Source organism: the organism of the source record quoted next, unplaced genomic scaffold, assembly GCF_019419815.1.
Source record: "Pyrus x bretschneideri cultivar Hongxiangsu unplaced genomic scaffold, Pyrus_bretschneideri_v1 Contig76, whole genome shotgun sequence".
Taxonomy (NCBI): Eukaryota; Viridiplantae; Streptophyta; class Magnoliopsida; order Rosales; family Rosaceae; genus Pyrus; species Pyrus x bretschneideri.
The window spans coordinates 1351305-1369391 of NW_025999816.1; the positions used below are offsets into that span (position 1 = coordinate 1351305).

The window sequence follows — 18087 nt, forward strand, 5'->3', positions numbered from 1 at the left end:
TAAGATTGTACATTGTATTTTATAATATAAGATTGTACACTGTATTTTATAATAGAAGTGAAAAGAGGACTTTCGAAAAGAAAAGTGACTTTCACACACTATTTTTAATTTCTTACACATCTTTGTTTAATTCTGACAGTGAAATCCGAATACTTTATTCAATCTAGTAATCATAAATATGGAAGGGTGTGTAAAAAGCTAGAAACGTCTACTTATATTACAAAAATGCTACCCTTATTATATATTTGTATAATTTCTCTAATAGAAATGAAACTCATATGTATTGGTGAGTCATACCTGTATTAAAATGATGGTACAAATATATGATTAATAAAGCGTTACTCCTTAGATTATAACACGTAATGTCATACTCCTCCTGTTCTCTCTCCAATCATTCATCTACTTTTAGGACAAATGGCAACAGTGTGTGTGACCATGTTATGGGCGGCAGTCTGGATCTTCTTATTGTATACAAGCTTCCTCCCATACACTAATGTACATGCCGACCAACATATACTCTTGGAAATTAACCAAAATAATAACATATAACCCTTTGAGCATTTTATGCGCATACTTATGAACTTCCTAGCGACGCACTCCAAAAACATTGATAATTTCTTCAGCTATTTGTTCCATGGAATCTTCTCTGGTCTCTTTCGCACGGCAGAATCATGGATTTTTTAAGGGGAGGGGTAAAATTTTAGGAAAACTAATGAAAATGATTTGAAAATTGAGTTTTAATAATAAGGACAAAATAAAATGTAAAGTGAATAGTAACAGGATTGACTTTTTAGTGTAAAAATATAATTTTTCGTTAAAGTAAACAGTACCGTAAGCTTTTCGTTAAAACTCTCTAAAATTTTCAGTGTCTATTAGTGGTAAACAAGGAATCTAGTAATTAGAGAAATTGTAATCACACATTTTTCTTCTTGTACACACATTCTATCCTGTTTCCGATGACTAAATAAATGAAATAAAAACATCATATATGATTAAGCAAGTTCTTTTAAATTAACTAAAAGTATTTTCAGATCACCAAAAACGCTTATGAATATGATTTAAAGAATATGAAGTGCTTCTAGGTTCCAAAAAACGCTTGAAGGGGAAAAACTTGTTTCCAAATAACACTTGCATTTTTATTAGAAATTCACCATGTTTCTAATAGAAGCACTTATATTAAAAATGCTTCTGAGTAGAATTTTCTATTTAAAAAGCAATTCGAAACAAACCCTAAATTGTGTGGTTACCTTTCCCTAACATTGTGCTCCAGCATGGACCGGCTCTAGCTCTCAGATGGGCATCGTTGAGCAATTTTGGGCTCAATACTGCTAAACAGATTTTCTCTCCTGCCCACAAATTTTGTGCGTATGGCTTGCAACCGGATGGGTCTATTGACGCCACTGATGCCATAATGACGTTGTAACAACAAATTCGGGTTATGCCCAAACCGTGCAGTGGTTACAGCGCTATTGGATTGTTGGAGTATCGTTACAGTGTCGATGAAACACCGTAAACTGCTGTTGGAGTGTCGCCATGGCGTCATGAGACCCAACCAAGACATGTGGTCATGCGCAACCCATGTGCACAGGACCCGGTGCGCAGAAGAGAAAACCTGATACTACTAATTCTTGTGCCCGAAAGCTGCACTGGCCTATAACCCGTACATCCTTCTTTTGGGCTGTCAATAAAATCAACAAAAATTCCTTGAAATTGCACGAGTGACACCATTGCCAGTTGCCACTCCCAACCAACTTTTAAGTCCTCCGAGCATTCTAAACTTAAGGGTCCTCAGCAGCATGAAATTGGATTTGAAGAGTCCATTCAAATACATGACATGAGTACTGAAATCTTACGAGGACGGCAAAGTCGTCGAGAAATAAGCAAGAAGAAATGAGAATAAAATAGTTTGAGAGAAAGAGACGGTACTCAACTCAAGCGTCAACCAAACCGCACTTTCCGCAATGGCATCAAATCAACATTGGATGGTAGAAGAGAAATAGAATGTACAATCACCAATGACGCGCTGCCAATCCGACAAGACATGCATCTATTGTAGCCTGGAGGAGGAGGAAATTGAAAACCCAAATAAAATGCAAACTGTATCTGCAAATTTGGCTACTTCAGCCTCAACTGAAGGGTTTTACAAAATGCATTTCTTGATGGGAAACAACCCATGCATGCTCAAAATGGTTAGAAATGGTGAGATAAACCAACACATACTTAAATGGTTAGAAGTGGAGAGATGAACCAACACATACTTAAATGGGGCAACCGTACGCAGACCCTTATAGCATGGGATTTCATTAAAGCTTTTCTAATCAGTACAAGCAATACCTTTACACAAGAGACTAAAACAAAAACAAAATCCATGAAATTAAGACAAAAACATATTAGGTAATAACAAAGAGTCTGAGGCGTTCTCACCAAAGCTTCTCTTTCAAAACATGATTCTGAAGTTGGAAGGACTGCTTCAAATAAAGGCTACAAGTTCGGTTCAGCTCCAGCCTAACCATGGTTCAACCCTCTGCTGCTACAAGGGAAAAGTTCACCTACTCAAAATCCCATAATCAAGAAGCACATCCGACACCCAGCAAAGGACGCTGACCAAGCGTCCATCTATTATACAAACCCTGTCCAAGCAAACCTCAAAAGCGACCGACCTCTTGATTTGAAACAGCATATGTCCCACGGTTGATTCCGCTGCTTCCATAAGCTGGAGAAGTGTTTAACCCAGGACAGTCTCTTGCCCAGTGTCCAGGTTGGTGGCATTTGTAGCATTCACCAGAAGTATTGCTGATACCTGGCCTAGAAGACACTCTATTGTTATAGCCCACTCCTGACGACTGTCCTGGGCCATTCATTACAGTTGGGCAGTTCATTGAGCTATGGCCAGCATCCCCACAACTCTTACATATTTGATATGAACCAGCAGAACCCCCTGAAAGGAACGTACCGCCATACTGATTCGCATGGTGACCCGCTTGATTTTCTGGTGCTCCAAATTCTCTACCAGCATTGTTACTGTAACCAACATTCACAGCAGGAGTGGGCTGTCTAATTGCAGTGTTCCCGACACCAGCAACATTCATTCCAGCGCTAGGCGTTACATTGTCAGCTTTGGAGGCAGAAGCACTAATATTTTCTATCTTAAGTTTATCCATCAATTCCAAATGATATCTAGCATGCGATGAATGGTTCACTTTCTCAGCTTTGATAACTGTTGATTTTACACGTTGCTCATCACTAAAAGTCTCCTCCTTTACTTTCAACTTGAAAATGAATTTGGTAAAGAGAACCTTCTGAATGATTTCTGCAAACTTCTCATCATCTTGCTCTTCAAATTTGATAAAATACAAATCTTTTGCAGGTAATCCCATGATTTCGTCACCACCCTCCTGAAATGCAGTTACCCATGTTGAGTCAGTATGGTCCTGTATCTGAAACTGGAGTATATATCTGTAGTCACATTCTTCCACGGACTCATTGCATCTTTCACACCTCCAAGTCCCATCTCCATTATTTGTAACCTTTTTGCTGCATTGTCGATCACCAATCATGATTGGGCATGCTGAATAGCAAAAACTATCAACCTTTACAAATGAAATGGTTGCACCAACTGTGATCCAATCTGGCTTCTCGGAAGTCCCTAGCTTCTCATCTTTAATTTGGGATATAGTCTTTCGGTTCTCTGTTCTACCCACACCCGCCGTTTCCCTGGAAATAGAGATACATGGGGTATTCTTTCCTTCCTTCTCAAACCAGTTCCTCACCTCATGAGCCTTCTCGATATTAGGCTCTATTAGAAGCTGACTTGTGGAAATGGTCCCCACCGCCTTCCCATTGAAGTCATTGACTCTACCACCTTTTACAGCAAGCACCGGGAATAGACCAGAATCACACATAACCTGCAGTCTTTGTCCTTCTGTATTGCACAAATTTCCCCAAAGAGTTACTTCAACACTACGACCAGACATGTCCTTCAAGTGGAGGGTTCGCTTCTGAGTCTCAACACCATTTTTCCTCATTATAGAGGCAGGGGGACTGATGGATGATACCACACCTATTACATCCACAATAGTGTTGTTCTCCAAGCCTTCAACAAGATTTATTGGACTGAAATTGAAATTATGATGTGGAATCGAATCATCATCCTCAAAACATGACTGTATTACTGATGAGTTATCTAAAAGAATTTCATGGTCATTGTTGAGGTGGTTGAAATTCTTTTGAGCTGGTTTTAAACTACCCCTGGAGACCAAATAAATCTTACCAACTTCAATCTGGTTGTAGAATTGATCAGCCACTGCATTAAAACAGGTTGCTCGAATTTCTCCATTATGAGCATCAAGAAGATCAAAAGAAAATACTTTCCCATCGCCACGTGTATTGTTATAGCGCCTAAGTTCTCCTTTAGCTGTCACTCTAGCCTTGATTGTCCACCTTCCTTGATATGGATTCAGAGCAGCAATTGGCATTATTCTTGGAGGAGCGTCATTTTTGGCAACTGGTCCTCTATTAGTATACACCGGAGGTGGCTGCTGATAAGATGGCTGAGGTGGGCGGGCATAAGAATTTGGTGGTGGCTGAGGAACCTCAGGTCTAGGGTTGTGAAAACCTATGTTCTGATTGCCATATGACCCACTTGATGGTGCTGATCCAGGAAAACCAAATCCAGACTCTGGTTTAGGGTAATTGGGAGGTGTATTCATAGTAGCATTTCTTCCTGGCTCAGCATTACCAGAGTAAGCACTAGCTGCACTACCAAATGATTGATTTACTCTAGGCTGTTCTGGAGTAGCCCCCGTGCCAGTTTGATGAACTGTGCCGCCAGAATGTGCAGTGCCACCAAGAGATTGAGAATTTCCAGGTGACGTCCCTGACGACTGTGCATTCGAATACTTAGGTCCCGGTACAGGACTGCCAATGAAATCACATTTGTCAAGCACCAAATCCAATTCGATTATAATGATAATCCTGCAAACCGTAACCCAAATATGAATAATTCCATTTAACATATCAAAAGAAATTGTACAATCGGAAAGAACAAACAATTATAGACATAACGAAACAAAATGTTAACCAACCAAACCATCATCAATGCTTCTCACCATGACTGCAAATATCGAACTAACCGAAACCAAATCACTAGAGTCCTAAATTCTTAATCAACTAAACCCGTAAATTCGATAACCCTTTTTCTCTCCGTCCCCTAGAAAATTCCCATACAGAAAACAAAACTTCAAACCGAATCGAGTCGAAACAAAAATAAATAAATAATACCCCATTTGTAAAATTTCGCAAACGAATCGACAAAAAAAAAAAGAGTGAAATTGGAAAAGGATGACATAGTATAAGAATACTTACAGGCGGTTTTGGATTGCGTTGCAGGTGAACTGTTTGAGGCAGACGATGGAGCCGCTCTGAAGCATACCTTGCCGAACCAGTGTGTTCTTCTGGGTGCCCAGCATCCCCTGCTGGTAGTGCGACCCGTCGGAGATCACAACCCTGTATCTCTCCTTATCCTGGCCCGGCTGAGCTCCATTTCGCGCCGCCGTATGGACCAGCTTCACGTCCATCACTTGCAGGATGGGCTGAAAGCTCCCGTCGTTGAGCTCCTCTGTGCACATCTTCATTATCGCCCCTTCTGTTAACCTCACATCCATCGTCGAAACAGGGTAACTGGCTGTTTGATAGCCGAGAAAGTGCGAGAAAGTTGATTGATTTGGGAAAATAGAGAGAGATAGTGCAAAGATTGGGGCTTTGGAGTGTATAGAGAGGGAAAACTGAAACCCTAAAAAACTGACGGAATCGAAATCGAATCGAAGGCGCCAGAAAGTGTAATTTGAGAGGGAAAGTGAGAAGGCTTTGGTTTAAAGGGTACAGCTTCTGTGAAAATGCCGGATATATCCCCTAGTATTACGGGTGCACGGATTGCCATGTACGCCACTCCGAAAGAAGGTATGCCACACGGTGCACTTGCTCTTCTGCCACGTCAGAGACACTCAAATTGTGAGTACATTTGGTTTGGTAAGTTGGCTTTGGTTAAGTGTGGTTCGTATGTATTGTGTGATTGTCCATATTTTATCTAAATTTAAATATTTTCAATTTAAGATGTTCATTCTACATAAATTGTTTTAATAAGGCTTAATTGGATTAACAGTTCTTGTGATGATATGTTAGTTGGAAGATAGCTCATGTGATAAAAAAAATTAGGATTTAAGCCCATGTGGTAAAGTTTGTTAGGATTTATGCCGAAAATTGAAAATTTCGTCAACTTTCTGTTAATTATTAGCACGTGAGCTAGCCTCACGTGTTAACAATTAATGAAGAGGTCCGTTTTAGCCTAATATGTGTATGAAGAGTTCTGTTTTAGCCTAATATTTTAATTTAGTGCATAAATCCTAACAGATTTTACCACAAAGCTTAAATCTTAGTTTTTTTCACTACAGAGGTTATTTTCCAATTAGCCTATAGCCACAGGAACTGTTAATCCAATTAGGCCTTTTAATAAAGTTAAGCATGTTAATCAATGAAGTATAAAGAGGTAATAACATTAACTACAGAATTTGAAACCTAATGGAAAGTGAAAAGGAATAGACAGTTGCCAGTTCAGCTATCAGTCCTACTCCAACTTCCCACGATCGAAACCAGAGAACAGTTTGACGATTCCCACGACGAAACCAGCGAGCAGTTCAACGATTCCCATGATCTGAGTTCAGTTGAAGGTTCAACAACAACTGCCCACATACCACCACTATATACAGATGAATATTCGAAAAGAGCCCAATTTTCGAAACCAGACTTCGGGACGTCGTCTTGGAGCCCATCCTCTTCACACCTTCGATCCCGAACACCCACTTTCAGGAGCCCAATCTCCTGGCTGTTGCTCATCTTCCTTTCTCTCTTCCGATCGCCATATTTAAGTAAGTTTTCCATTTTGTGCACCCCAACTTTCCTTTCCATTTAGCTTTTGATTTCAACCTTTGATTCAAGATTTTTTCCAATTGCAGTTTTTTTATTTGGTCCCATCATCTGCACACTTCTCTTTTTTTTCCATCTTTCCTTATGTGTCCTTAGTAGCTTCCATCACTCTTGCTCTCTCAAAGATTGCATTGAGGCAAAACACGCACTCACTCAAAGACAATCTGGTAAGCATTTTCTTTTTATGTGATACAGTCTTAGATTTTTTGTAATTTCCTTGGTTTTGGGGGGGGTTTGTTCAAGCTCTCGAGGGATTTCAAGTTTTTGGGTTGATGATTGAATGTGGAGCTTAATATGTTTTTTTGTGGCATTTTTTATGGAGGTAATTCCTTGGTGGGTTTTGTGTTTACTGTAGTCAATTTTGGGTTTTGTAGATTGAGACAGCAAGACTGAAACTCGAAGACAAACAAGCAGAGGAGGAGGTCGGTGAAGAAAAGAGAAGCAAAAGTAAAACGAAAAAAACGTGAGTTATTTTTTATTATTCTCCCTTTTGAAGAGCAATTTTTGGATTTTCTTTAATTTGTGTTTGGTGGGAGGTTCAACACTAATCAACAGCATACCACCAGTATTTAGAGATGAGTAATCGGAATGAGGCTAAGTTTGGTTTTCACGAGTTCGTTGTGTGGTTTCAGAAGCATGAGATGGACGAATATGACCTCTTTATACGTGACATATTTTATTTTTATCCTGCATCTCTGTTTAATGTCGACTCTATTTTGATATATATTTTTTATTGTTAATTTCAGGCTACTACCAATTTAATGCCGACTCGGATTCCACAGTTCAGAAAGGTATGCCTCTAATGTATGATAAATTTTGCCAACTTGCTTCTCTTGATTTGGAAGGGTATGACTCCAATCGCTTTGTTTTCCAAAGCCATCTTAGCATCTGCATCACCAATTGTAGAACAAAAGCTAATCCAATTGCTAATCTTAGCATCTGCTTCACCAATTCACCATCATCTTTTGATTTTGAGTGCCTTTATCGGATAGAGGGCAAGTACACAGTTTTATATCTTCGATATACAATATCAGCATTGATTTCTTTTGTGAACTAAATACATGCATAATATGTGGTTGTTTTGAACTTTGTTATACTTCAAACCTACAATACAGGTGCTGGGACGTTGTCTAGAACAAAGATGGAGGTGGCGATATGATGGGAAAAAAGGTCCTCTTCCTTCCTTCTCTACCGAGCATACTACATAATCTTTCCAATTTTCACTAAAATTATCTCCACAACTCATTTGCAGGCTATAAGGAACTAGATTTAGAGAGAGCCTACCAAATAGAGATTTCTTTTACACTAAAACCTATTTCTCTCGATAATGCTACACTATCAAATTTGAAAATTTTGTGACATAATCGCTTGAAGAAAACCTTGATTGATTGTTGATCTTGATTGAAAACTGTTGATTTCAGCAAGCTAACTCTCACTAACTCTCAAAGAGTTTAAAAGGAGGAGCACGAGCAGTATGTATTTCTTTCTTTTTTCTTAATTTTTTTATAAATGATTTGGGGGTAAACATTGAACCTTATATCTCCACCCACCAATATCAATCTCCATCTCTGTTCTTCCACTTCCTTTCCACCTCTCTCTGGTACTTTGTAATTTAAAAATGTATCTGTAAATTTTTTTCTGAATTGTATTTGCTTTCTGCAGTGTTTCGAATCTTCTGATTGCATCAGAAATGAATTAATATCCGCAAATTTGATTTTTCATTTACTGGCTTTTTCTGGTAATGGGTTTTATCCATGAACATTCTCATTGCTGCAAATTTGATTAATTGTTTTTTGAACCTTTGGATGTTACCAAGATTTGATTGCTGCTAAAGGATCTGTCTAATTACATTGGTTTGTGTTTTTTTTGGGTTGATCTTTCTTTTAATTTAATCATCTTGAAATAAAATTGGAATAACTGCATGTTTTCCTTTCACAATTTACTTTTTAAGTTTTTGGATAGATTGACTTGACCTTCACATTTCTGTGAATTTTTGCGTTGGTTGGTATGCCTTTCTTCCTTATCATACTAGACAAAGGGTGATGAACAAAAAGATGGTTGCATTCCGAACAGATGGGGGGGAAGTTGTGTCTAAAATTACCTCTCAATGTTATATGTTTCCTTATTATTGAAGTCATGGTATTATATAGCTGCAGTTGGTTAGGTGCTTACGATCTTTTGCAGGAAACATGATAATAACTTAACTGATTTACTTCAAATGTATAAACTTTCTGTACCAATACTTGATGTGTGATAAAGTAAATATTGTTATGGAGGCTTTATATTTTGACTTTTAAGTTCTTTTGTGTTTTGGTACCAATACTTGATGTTTCAGTTGGCACCTCAGTCCTCCCCCTTTTTTTTATCCTACAACTTACTGTGTCGTCATGTTTTCTTTTTTCAGGCTCTTTCAATTTTTATAAATCTGATTCAAGTTATTAAAACAAATACAATTCATGTTTTTTTATGGTTTTACATACTCATTGGTTGCAGACCTATTCGTCGAAGATCGAAGAAAAGGAAAGGTGGGAAAGTCCATTCTTGCCGTAGAGCTCATGTTGGCAGTGAGCCTTGAAGAAAACGAAAGGTGAGAATAGCAGAACAGTTGGCTTTTTTCTTTTAGCACCGAGTTATTTCCAAAAATTCCCCTAACCTTAATTAGCCTTGGCACTTTCGACACTTTCGGAATGTGTTTGCATTTTATGAATGGCCTCCTATGTTATACATGCAAATAGTTATAGTTATCAGAACATCTATCTGATGTTTTCTACCTCATCCAACACCTTAATTACACTCCCACTGTTTTGGTTAGAAGTTAATTAGAAGAGTCTTCATTCCATCGACATCCTTTCCTTCACAATTTATGCTGAAAATTCATCGCACAATGAAATATGAAGGGTTTAGTTGGCATGTTAACTTTCAGAAGCATGAGATGATCAAAAAGGAATGTGCATGATACCATTTTTTTATCCTACTGGGTTGTCTTCATCTTCGGTCTCAAAAGCCTTCCTTAACTTCTCTTCATCTAATCTCAAAAGCCCTCCTTGCATGTTTCAGCTTTTCAGTACAGCTTTTATGTTTTGGATTTTTTTTTTTTTTTGGCGGTTTACCACATATTTGGCTGGGTGGAAAAAAAGTTAGTAATCATTTATGAGTTCAGATTCCTTGAATGCTCAATATTTTAGTTGGAATGAAGTGGTGTGCTCTGTGATTTGTGTGATTGAGAGATAGTTGGAATTGATTCCTTGAATATTTTTCACTCTCTTTTTTCCAATTTTGTAATAAAGTGGTGTGCTGTGTGCCTTCTTAGTTTGATAATTAAGCTAAGTACCATTTGGAATCATGCTAAATAATTGATAGAAACATAAACTAGATCTCATTTGGAATATATTCTGAAGATTTATGCATCAATTTTGTTTGCAGACCTATTCGTCAGGCCTCAAAGAAAAGGGAAGGTGGGGAAAGTGTATTCTTGGTAATGAAAAGATAAGGGAGAGCCAGTGACAGGTGAGGATCCGATCTTTCAATTGTGTATGAATTGTTGCTTTCACTTGGTTTCTTTGAGGACTAAAAATTGTAATATGTACCTGTGCTGTTTTATACATGCGTTAAATTCCAAATCCAAGTTCATATGCATCTCTAGGTTCATTTCTTTCATTTTTAGAATCCTCAACTCCAAAGGTTACTGATAGGGAGCAAATAAACGCTGATACACGAGTATAACTAGAAGAGGCATGAGTGTAACGAAACTCCCAATATCATATGTACCAGCCTTCTAGAAAACTCCCGATCAAGCTATCTTAGTATCACACACTCCATTATAAATGCTTACAATCACAAAATTTCGTCACATAGCCAAGAATATTACATTTTCAAAGTACGTGATTCAAAAAATCCAATGGTTAGATAAAGCTATCTCCGTATCACATAGCCAAGAATATCTAAAGGATTTTTCAGAGAGGCTCATAGCATTTTTGTAAGAATATCATAAGCTTACCTTTACGCTTCTGGGATATTGAGTGTCTGAAAATTTTCTTGCCAAAATTGTACAGATCCTGATATTGATATGTTTACACCTTTACGTTTGTAAATGAATATAAATTTCCATTTTCTATTCGCATTTGAAACCGATGCTCAAAAAGCTACCCAGTATCAAACTCTATCCCATATTTCATCTATTCCCACTCCCTTATAATCATCGGAAAAAAAAAAAAAAAAAAAAAACGAATTATGCTCCAACCAAATGCTTGACTTTTAAATATTTGACAATTATATAATGTCCATATATAAATTAGAGCCATTCACATTTCCAAGTTTTAAGTAAATCACTTCCATTAATAGGAGAGGGAAACAGCTGCAACTTGGACATTTGTTTAACGTCAAATAGGTGAAGCATCCTATACGTGTTTAAGTAATACCCCTTGACGTTAAACAATTAGAGGCATTCACATTTCCAAATTATTCATTGCAGTTTGAATTTGTCATAATTAAAATCAAGTTTATTATTACTTGGTGCGTGTTCTACCAATGCCTTGATGTTAAACAATTGTCCGTTCCATAACTTTGATTGAAAACTTATGAATCTGAAAATTTTGATTTAAGGACATTAAATTTTATCAACATGTATTTAGAAATGAAATTACATGTCATATTTTTAGATTTTTTTAATCATTTATGTTTTCCCATTTTATCTTCGTTGTTGTTTTAAAGGAAAAATAGTAAAAATTGTATGAGAGATTACTCACATATGTGCAAATTGGATGGAATATATGCTTTTAAATTCTTCAACGAACATGGCAATATGACAATAAGGCATGCATAACAATAACACCATTATCATAGTAAACGAAAATGACATCCACCATTTTTAATCCCTTATTGACTAAGGAACCCAACTCTTGATTTTCTTTCTGTACAATACATATGGGTAAAACGATACTGATGGATATAAAAGAATTCTAACTACACTGATTAACTTTATTTTTTTTGTTAATTAGTAATTACCAAAGTGATAATAATGACCAAGCTTAGTTTAGTTCGTGAAACCAAATTCTATCAGCCAAACAAAAAAAATGACACCATAATAATCAGCAAGCAAAAAAAAAAAATGGAATGGTTATGGTGTAATTCATAAATTTCATTTTTTCTGTACAATGAGCGGGTGCAAAAAGACTAAGTTAGATGATTGAAAATAATAAGAAATTGTTGTGATGGAGACACACTCACAATTTATAAAATAATCACTTAAGAAATATAAGAATATTTAAAACAACATATCTTTGAGATGCGTAGCGTCCGTGATGCAAAAATGCCTCTCGCACGAGCGTATCTAGTTTAAAATAAAATTACCTGAGGAGAGCTTATAATTGATCAGAATATATAAACAAATTAAGAGGGAAAAACAGGATTGAAAAAAAAGACGAGAAAAGAAGCGAAGCGACCAAATAGTTCATTCGAAACTTCCGCAGAAACGAGAAGAAAAAGAAAAAAAAAAAAAATCAATAATTCCTCTTCTTCCTTCTGTTCAGTGCTCTTGGGGACTGGGTGTGCCGATCACCGGATAAATGGCTCCGGTGGCCGGACCTTTTGCAGAAAAATCCACGAATTCCCTTTAATTTACGCGATATACCAAGTTCAATGGATTCTGAGGAGGCCTCTGCGAAGGGCAGCGTGGCCAATTTAATACTCCGGTGGTCTCTGTTTCTCCTTCTCCCTATCCTTGCTTTCTTTTCACTATCGCTTTTCGTCGCCTTCGTCGTCGTTTTCGCCGCTGATTCCTCAATTCCGAGCCCAATTTCCGTTTCCTCTCAGTGCAGGATCGTCTCAAGCAGTAAGTTTATTTATTTATTTAATTTATTTTAATAATTATGATATTCTTGAATGTCACTGTTTGTTGACTTCGAAATGAGAATTCGAATTAGCAGATTAGGGTTTTTGCAATCTGCTTTTGATTGTTTAGCTGTAACAAATATAGCTATTTTCCTCTGGTTAGATTACTGAAAAACTTGTATATGCATATAGTTTTAATACATTTTTTCAACCCAGTTTTCTAATTACAATCACCTTTCTTCTGTTAAAATTACGCAGATATATGTTCGGTTTTCGGAAGACAAGGATCTGTTGTTAGTTAGTTTATTATCTATCACGAAATCATAATAATCGAATTGGAGCGGTTTTTCGTTTTTGCAGGTGTTGATCTTAAGTCATCTAAGGTGTGTGAGCTTGGATTGTTCAATTATAAAGCCAAGCATGTGTTTTATCCTTTTGAGGGAAGAAGATTTCGTTGCCGTTATGATTACTACTGGGCTTCAATTTTTAAGGTTACTTTAACAATCTTTCTTGGCATGCAGTATGCTAATTATAGGCAACTAATAATAGCAATTTCTGATTGCATAGCTTTACCTTCCACACGTAATTTGTAGTTGGAACTTTGTGTCATTAGAGATTTGGATTCGAGTGCGTCTCTGTTAGTTTTTTCTTCAAGTTTGAGGTAAATGCAGTTCATCTGTGAACCAAAAGAGTACTATGAAAGATTCTATGTGGATGATAGAATGGCATATGGCAAGTGGGTGTTGAAGTAAACTGGTAACGTCACTGTTTTTTAGTTTGAAGAAATTATGCTTTATGGTCGTGCTATGATGATTCCTGTAACCCTTGATAAACCTGACACGAGTCGAACCACGAAACATTAACACTAGTCATATTGGTTTCTAGCTAATTTCCTACCACATGAATTGAGAATGGTATGTTGTAGTATCTGTTTGGCATGTTCTGATCATTCAAATATTAATTCTTCGGTTTCCTGATTGCAGGTGGAATACAAAGATCAGTCTTCTGGTCAGACTCAGCTTGCATTGGCTGAGGCTCCAAATGAGGCCCTTCCTCTTAATTGCAGACCTAATTTTGGTGCCGCATGGTTGACCAAAGACAAGTTCAAGGTATGTTGGCAGGCCTTTACATTTGCATACGCTGCGGTTGGCGTAATTATTATTTGCATTTTTGGTTAAAATTAATGTGTATGAATTCCACATTTACCATGAAGATAACGTCATGGCTGAACATTATGGTTCTCAACTCCTTGATAGAATTCTTTTTAATTTCTCATGTTTGTTAGGTCAATGAAACTTATGACTGCTGGTACACATATGGCATTTCCAAAGTAAGCTTATATCATGATGGTTTCTTCAGTTGCCAAGCTAAAGATCCGTCTACATTTGAGATGATTAGAAGATATTGCATCCTGTGAGCAAACTGACTTCCTTATTTCTTTGGACTTTTTTCTTATTCCTTTTTAGCTAATCAGTTTTGTTCTATTTCATGGATATTGTTTCATGGGGCCAAATGAGTTCCAAAGAATGTGAATTTTTCGATAACTTCACTTAATCACATAAGTACATTAGGATAGCCTTTCTAGATGGTTTGCTTATCTCATAAGCAAGGTAATACATCAGCGTAGATGGATATATTGGTTCCAAAAACATGGAAATAACATCATAAGATTCAAAAAACAATACATGAAAATTCTGAATGAAACTCCAATCTACTATTTGATTAAAAAACTATAGAAAAATTTAGTTGCATAGTAGGTTTGTATATTTAGTGTACATACAGAGCTTGCTGAGAGACATCATTACTGAGAAGTTTTTTATGCTCAATTGAATTTGACTGCATATATTTCAAAATCTTAGTTTTATAATAATTTAAGACAATTGTTTGCACTGTATACTTTGCATGCTGAGTTTGACAAGCAATTAGTACTACTTAGAGTTCTTAGGGGTTTAAACATTTTATAATCAGAAAGCTATTCAAGCGAACTGGAATTTTGGAGCTTGCTTCTAGGTTGTCTATATTGAAGAATCCTAGTTTCTTTTCATGCTAGATCAGATGCTAGAAGGTAGTGGTTTTGTTTGTTCATGCATACTTAGAGAGTTACTTGTGTATCCATCTCTTCCCAGTTTTCTTGAAAGGCTATGATACCTCCTAAGGTGAACTTTTTGCTTGGATAATTCCCTGTGGGTGGGCTAATCCCTGTGCTTTGGCCCAAAGGAGAGACCTAATTCTTATTGTTCTTCCCAGTGGTGCATTATGTTTTAAAGGAAAGGGTGAAAGTAAAGATCATCTTTTCCTTAACTATAGGGAATTATCCAAGCATAATATTTTTTGTTAAGGGAACTATAACTAAGGGAACTATAGGGAACTATAGGGAACTATAGGGAATTATCCAAGCATAATCTTTTCCTTAACTATAACTTCATATTTTTTGTTGAGGTTAGGCAGAGAAGCATCTCAGTTCGGTAATTCCGGGTGGTTGCTTTTCTCTCTATTGTGAAAGACATAAGGTTTTGGTGGTGAAACAAAGGCAAAGGAATTTTAGTCCAGTTAGCATTTTTTTTCTGGTAATTTGGTTGGAGAGTAGTTGGAGGAAGTGTTATGGGATAGAGTATTAATTTTTACTTCCCTTTGGGTTGTGACTTGCCGTTTCATCTGCATTTTGAGATATGCCGCTTTCTTTTATATTGAAGATTGGCGAGCAGCTGTTTTTCTATTTTTATTCAATCAATAGTCTACACTAAATCAATCTAAACTACGGGGAGGGAAATTCAAACTTGGGTGCAGACTACAGAGGGGGAAGCATGTTGCTCTAGCCTACTTGAGATAGAAAATCAATTTTTGATGGGGTTCTGTTTGCAGTGAATAGTCTTCTGTTCTTTGTTTCTTATTTTTGTTGCTTTCTTGTAGATTGGTGGACTAGTTTTAACTGTGACAAATCAAAATAAAAAGCAGAATCCCTGTTGTAAGCAACAGAAAAACATTTGGAGATAAAGCTATAGAACCAAAGCTGGAAATGAAGACAATTGAGTTCTAGGAAAGAGACCTAAGAGGGTTCCAGGTGGGTGATGTATTGTTTTTCCTTTGCGGTTTTGGCTTCGTCCCCCGGCTTGCATTTTTTTATTGCTCTTTTTGGGAACCAGAGTGGTCGTTCTATCAGGGAGTTAGCCCTTTCTAATCACCTTGAGTGGGAAGGAAGTAGCCTACTTTGTAGTCGATGGATAAATCCCAAGGTCTTGGTTCTTTCTTATCGTCTTGTGCGGGTTTAGAGAGTGGCTACTATGGTAGACCAATGACCTAAGCCTTACGTGTAGGTTGACTCGCCTAATCCATTATCATCCTTAAACAAAAAAGAGTTCTAGGAAAGAGACCTAAGAGAAACTCTTTTATTTGATTTCTGGAATAAATTGATAAACGACTGCACATATCATTAAGAGGAGGTGGCGTATATTGAGGAATAGTTATCTAATAATACTCTTCATGCTAATTTGCATGAAATCGTTAATAAACCAGGTATACGGAGCTTTTGTTGGTTGAGTTTGTTTCTGGTGGTAGCTATAGCAAGAATGTGGCACTGGTTAACTTCGTCCATAACTGTAATCATCTGTTTTCACGAGAAAGTAGTTGGCTTCATCCCACAATACATTTGATTGTCATCGGTGAGGTGGTTTAGGTGAAGGAAATATGGTATGCATATGATTACTTGGATTTTAAATACATATAAGCCACTGCTTTCTTATCAAAAGAAGCACTTGGAGCTGATAATGCAATACGTGTAAACCATGGGCTTTGTACCAAAAGGTTCTGAAGGAATGGAGAGAGTATTTGTGTGCAAATCTGAGAAAGGACTCTCTCATCATGGTTCACTGCAAAAGAGTTTGTCTCAGCACCTTTTTTTTCCATGTCAACCTATTGCATGTGCATTTTTTTTCTTCTACAGGCAGGCGGCCATCTGTTTTAGCGGCTTGTTTATTCCAGCCTCTTCATAGTCTCTAGCTTGTGCAGACGACAGTAGCATGTAAATTTAGATATAGCTTTATCCACGTTATTATTCACTTCTCTTCCGCAGCTATTATATTTCTATCTAGTGTCAAACGTACCAATTGAGAATTTTCATTTTGTTTAGGAAAAATTTCTCCTGATAATAAATAAGTGCAGTGTATATAGAGAATTAAGTGGAGCAGTCATGAATTTACACTTTAATAAATCCTCTGTTCATGTATGTTTTGTGTTTTGTACTTGTATTGTCTTACTTAGTAATGGTGTCTCTTATATTTCAGGGCGACGAAGATTTTACATGCCTGGATTTTCAGCCAGAAACAAAGCGTGTTTTGGAGGTGGGAAACCATAGCTGGAGTTATTAGTGGGTTTTCAACTTCTGTCATCTCCATATTCTTTGTTAGACTGCTGCAGCAAATGAAATTTCGGTTGCCTCAGATTTTGGCTGCAAGAGTGCTTACTATCGGTTTCAGGCGCACTTGTTTACTCGTGGCATACATCTCTTTTGTGGGTTGGCTGGCTATCCAGTATGGGAAAAGGCTCGGCCTCCCGGAGATCATCGTTCTGCTTAAGAACTCTTGAGAAGTAGGCAGCACCGTTTATTGAGAAGTGCTAATTCCATTTTCGTCTGCAAGGTGTTCGGTCCTAGATTCTACAAATTTGGAGTTGCGGCAACGGAGTTTATCATTCCCCTGTACAACGATATACGATTTGAGTGGGCACCGAATGTGCTTAATTATCGTCGTGTTGAAAAGAATATATTGAGCTCATATAGAGATTGTATAGGCAAACTTACCTGGAGATAAAAGAGCAATAATCTTATATGTGATTGTGTAAAAGTATCTCACAGAATTTCATCTATTTTTGTACACCGAAATTCGAATAATCTGTTGTCTAATGTTTTATTTGTGCTATATTGTGATGGATGTGGTTGATTTCGGGAATTCATTTCTGTACTTTGTTTTTATGGTATGAGCGATATTCTATGCTCGTCTACACTATGAGAAGGGTTTGAACCCTAGAACGCAGTGCGTTGAAGAGGGTAGGCCCTAACCACCAGGAAAATCCACTACGTTAGCTTATTTGGGTTAAAATGGTGCAACCAATTCAGCATTGAAATCTTTTGTTTGGGTTAGTCTCCGCATAGTCGATAGGTTGGTACTCTGCATCAAATTGCATCCCAAAAAGGAGTTATCAGTTGCACATACGATTAGGAGGCTAGCTGGCTACCAAAGTTTGAATCCTCTTTCCCGTGAATTAGTTTAGAATAACATATCA

At 37.2% G+C, this 18087-nt stretch overlaps 2 protein-coding genes across 4 annotated transcripts; one reads left to right on the forward strand and one right to left on the reverse strand.

Annotated features, from left to right (window-relative positions):
- Positions 1-2255: 2255 nt before the first annotated feature.
- Positions 2256-5863, reverse strand: LOC103955565 (replication protein A 70 kDa DNA-binding subunit E). 2 transcript variants are annotated; one of them, XM_048574914.1, is made up of 2 exons: positions 5365-5863; positions 2256-4917 (listed from the first exon to the last, which is right to left on the reverse strand). In XM_048574914.1, the coding sequence occupies exons 1-2, from the start codon at positions 5661-5663 to the stop codon at positions 2646-2648; spliced, it is 2571 nt and encodes an 856-aa protein (XP_048430871.1). In that variant the 5' UTR covers positions 5664-5863; the 3' UTR covers positions 2256-2645. The 2 variants fall into 2 exon arrangements, with proteins under 2 accessions (XP_048430871.1, XP_009365747.1); XM_009367472.3 differs by having other exon boundaries at positions 2256-4974; positions 5365-5862.
- Positions 5864-12377: 6514 nt separating this feature from the next.
- Positions 12378-17753, forward strand: LOC103955566. 2 transcript variants are annotated; one of them, XR_007254873.1, is made up of 6 exons: positions 12378-12811; positions 13171-13301; positions 13794-13919; positions 14096-14223; positions 15721-15871; positions 17091-17224. XR_007254873.1 is itself a non-coding variant. In XM_009367473.3 (5 exons), the coding sequence occupies exons 1-5, from the start codon at positions 12619-12621 to the stop codon at positions 17389-17391; spliced, it is 879 nt and encodes a 292-aa protein (XP_009365748.1). In that variant the 5' UTR covers positions 12379-12618; the 3' UTR covers positions 17392-17753. The 2 variants fall into 2 exon arrangements, 1 of the variants encoding a protein (XP_009365748.1); XM_009367473.3 differs by lacking the exon at positions 15721-15871 and having other exon boundaries at positions 12379-12811; positions 17091-17753.
- The last annotated feature ends 334 nt before the right edge of the window (positions 17754-18087 follow it).